At 55.1% G+C, this 2,593-nt stretch overlaps 1 protein-coding gene across 3 annotated transcripts in view; it reads right to left on the minus strand.

The window, feature by feature from the left end:
* TBC1D13 (TBC1 domain family member 13) overlaps window positions 1–2,593 on the minus strand; it is a 38,639-nt gene continuing 36,046 nt past the window's right edge. For all 3 annotated transcript variants that reach the window (XM_040324721.1, XM_040324722.1, XM_040324723.1), the window contains one exon: window positions 1–633. In XM_040324721.1, coding sequence (XP_040180655.1) covers window positions 562–633 — 72 coding nt within the window. In that variant the 3' untranslated portion in view covers window positions 1–561. The remainder of the gene's footprint in view (window positions 634–2,593) is intronic.

A 2,593-nucleotide genomic window follows, 5' to 3' on the forward strand; every position in this document is an offset into this window, starting at 1 on the left:
TCTCAATAAAATCAATTTGTTTCTCTTATGAAACGCAATACGAAATACAAACAAAAAAACACTTAGTGGCTTAGGCCCAAGGGCTCGAGCGATGAGGCAGCTTTTATGCACCATGGTCTTTCCCTTGAGCAACGGGGTGGTACAATTCTCATTAGTCACCCAACACGTGGCATACAATGATGAGCACTTCAGGGTACTGAACAGGTTTTCACAAAGCCGCTCCAAGGCCAGAAATGTGTATAGTGCATTGGCTGGTCATTAAGGCCAGAGCAGAGGCACGTGGGAGAGCGCGGAAAGTCCCGGCCTTATGCCTGTAGAATAATCCTTCAATTAGGAGTGTACAAGGCATGCTTAACATGGTAACACTTCACCAAATATGTCTGTCCATGTAACACATGTAGAAGGTAGTTGACCTGTTCTCAGATAAACTCGGATCAGCAGTAACTGCATTGGTGATCCCGTGAGCCTGGTGGAGTGATTGTCCAGGTCACCGTAGTGCAAAGTCATGGTCAGCCATAAAGGAAAACTGGATCCCCTGGGGCTGAGGCCTGTGCACAAAACTCATTTGGAATCCTGGAGCTCCTTGGCTTTTTTTAAGATAGGCAGCACATCTCCATCAGACAGGGGGTAATCCTGCAAAGAAGAAAAGTGCATTAAAGGTCAGGGTGGAGGTTTAGCGGTAATCTTCAGTGGATTCTCAGGGAGAGGGAAAGAGGAGTATACTAGAGATAACGGGAAAAAAGATAGAGACAAGTCAAAGCAAAAAGGGTGTGTGAAAGTAAAAAACATTGAAAGAAGAAGAAAAGACGGAGTAAGGGAGAGAGAGAGAGACACAGAGGAGGGAGAGAGAGAGAGAGAGAGAGAGACACACGGAGGAGGGAGAGAGAGAGAGAGAGACGGAGGAGGGAGAGAGACGAGGGAGAGAGAGAGAGAGACACACGGAGGACAGAGAGAGAGAGAGAGAGAGACGGAGGAGAGGGAGAGAGAGAGAGACGGAGGAGAGAGAGAGACGGAGGAGGGAGAGAGACGGAGGAGGGAGAGAGACGGAGGAGGGAGAGAGACGGAGGAGGGAGAGAGACGGAGGAGGGAGAGAGACGGAGGAGGGAGAGAGAGAGAGAGAGAGAGAGAGACGGAGGAGGGAGGGAGAGAGACGGAGGAGGGAGGGAGAGAGACGGAGGAGGGAGGGAGAGAGACGGAGGAGGGAGGGAGAGAGACGGAGGAGGGAGGGAGAGAGACGGAGGAGGGAGGGAGAGATGGAGGAGGGAGGGAGAGAGAGAGAGAGACGGAGGATGGAGAGAGAGAGAGAGAGAGAGAGAGAGAGAGAGAGACGGAGGAGGGAGGGAGAGAGAGAGAGAGACGGAGGAGGGAGAGAGAGAGAGACGGAGGAGGGAGAGAGAGAGAGACGGAGGAGGGAGAGAGAGAGAGAGAGAGAGAGAGAGGAGAGAGAGAGTCGGAGGAGGGAGAGAGAGACGGAGGAGGGAGGGGGAGAGAGAGAGACGGAGTAGGGAGAGAGAGAGAGACGGAGGAGGGAGAGAGAGAGAGAGAGAGAGAGAGAGAGAGAGAGAGACGAAGGAGAGAGAGTCGGAGGAGGGAGAGAGAGAGACGGAGGAGGGAGGGGGAGAGAGAGAGAGACGGAGTAGGAAGAGAGAGAGACGGAGGAGGGAGAGAGAGAGAGAGAGAGAGAGAGAGAGAGAGACGGAGGAGGGAGAGAGAGAGGGAGAGAGAGAGAGAGAGAGACGGAGGAGGGAGAGAGAGAGAGAGAGACGGAGGAGGGAGAGAGAGAGAGAGAGACGGAGGAGGGAGAGAGAGAGAGAGAGAGAGGAGAGAGAGAGTCGGAGGAGGGAGAGAGAGACGGAGGAGGGAGGGGGAGAGAGAGAGACGGAGTAGGGAGAGAGAGAGAGACGGAGGAGGGAGAGAGAGAGAGAGAGAGAGAGAGAGAGAGAGAGAGAGACGAAGGAGAGAGAGAGAGACGGAGGAGGGAGGGGGAGAGAGAGAGAGACGGAGTAGGAAGAGAGAGAGACGGAGGAGGGAGAGAGAGAGAGAGAGAGAGAGAGAGAGAGACGGAGGAGGGAGGGGGAGAGAGAGAGAGACGGAGGAGGGAGAGAGAGAGAGACGGAGGAGGGAGAGAGAGAGAGACGGAGGAGGGAGAGAGAGAGAGAGAGAGAGAGAGGAGAGAGAGAGTCGGAGGAGGGAGAGAGAGACGGAGGAGGGAGGGGGAGAGAGAGAGACGGAGTAGGGAGAGAGAGAGAGACGGAGGAGGGAGAGAGAGAGAGAGAGAGAGAGAGAGAGAGAGACGAAGGAGAGAGAGTCGGAGGAGGGAGAGAGAGACGGAGGAGGGAGGGGGAGAGAGAGAGAGACGGAGTAGGAAGAGAGAGAGACGGAGGAGGGAGAGAGAGAGAGAGAGAGAGAGAGAGAGACGGAGGAGGGAGAGAGAGAGGGAGAGAGAGAGAGAAAGACGGAGGAGGGAGAGAGAGAGAGAGACGGAGGAGGGAGAGAGAGAGAGAGAGACGGAGGAGGGAGAGAGAGAGAGAGAGAGAGGGGAGAGAGAGAGTCGGAGGAGGGAGAGAGAGACGGAGGAGGGAGGGGGAGAGAG

The sequence above is a fragment of the Rana temporaria genome, chromosome 9 (assembly GCF_905171775.1).
Source record: "Rana temporaria chromosome 9, aRanTem1.1, whole genome shotgun sequence".
NCBI lineage: Eukaryota > Metazoa > Chordata > Amphibia > Anura > Ranidae > Rana > Rana temporaria.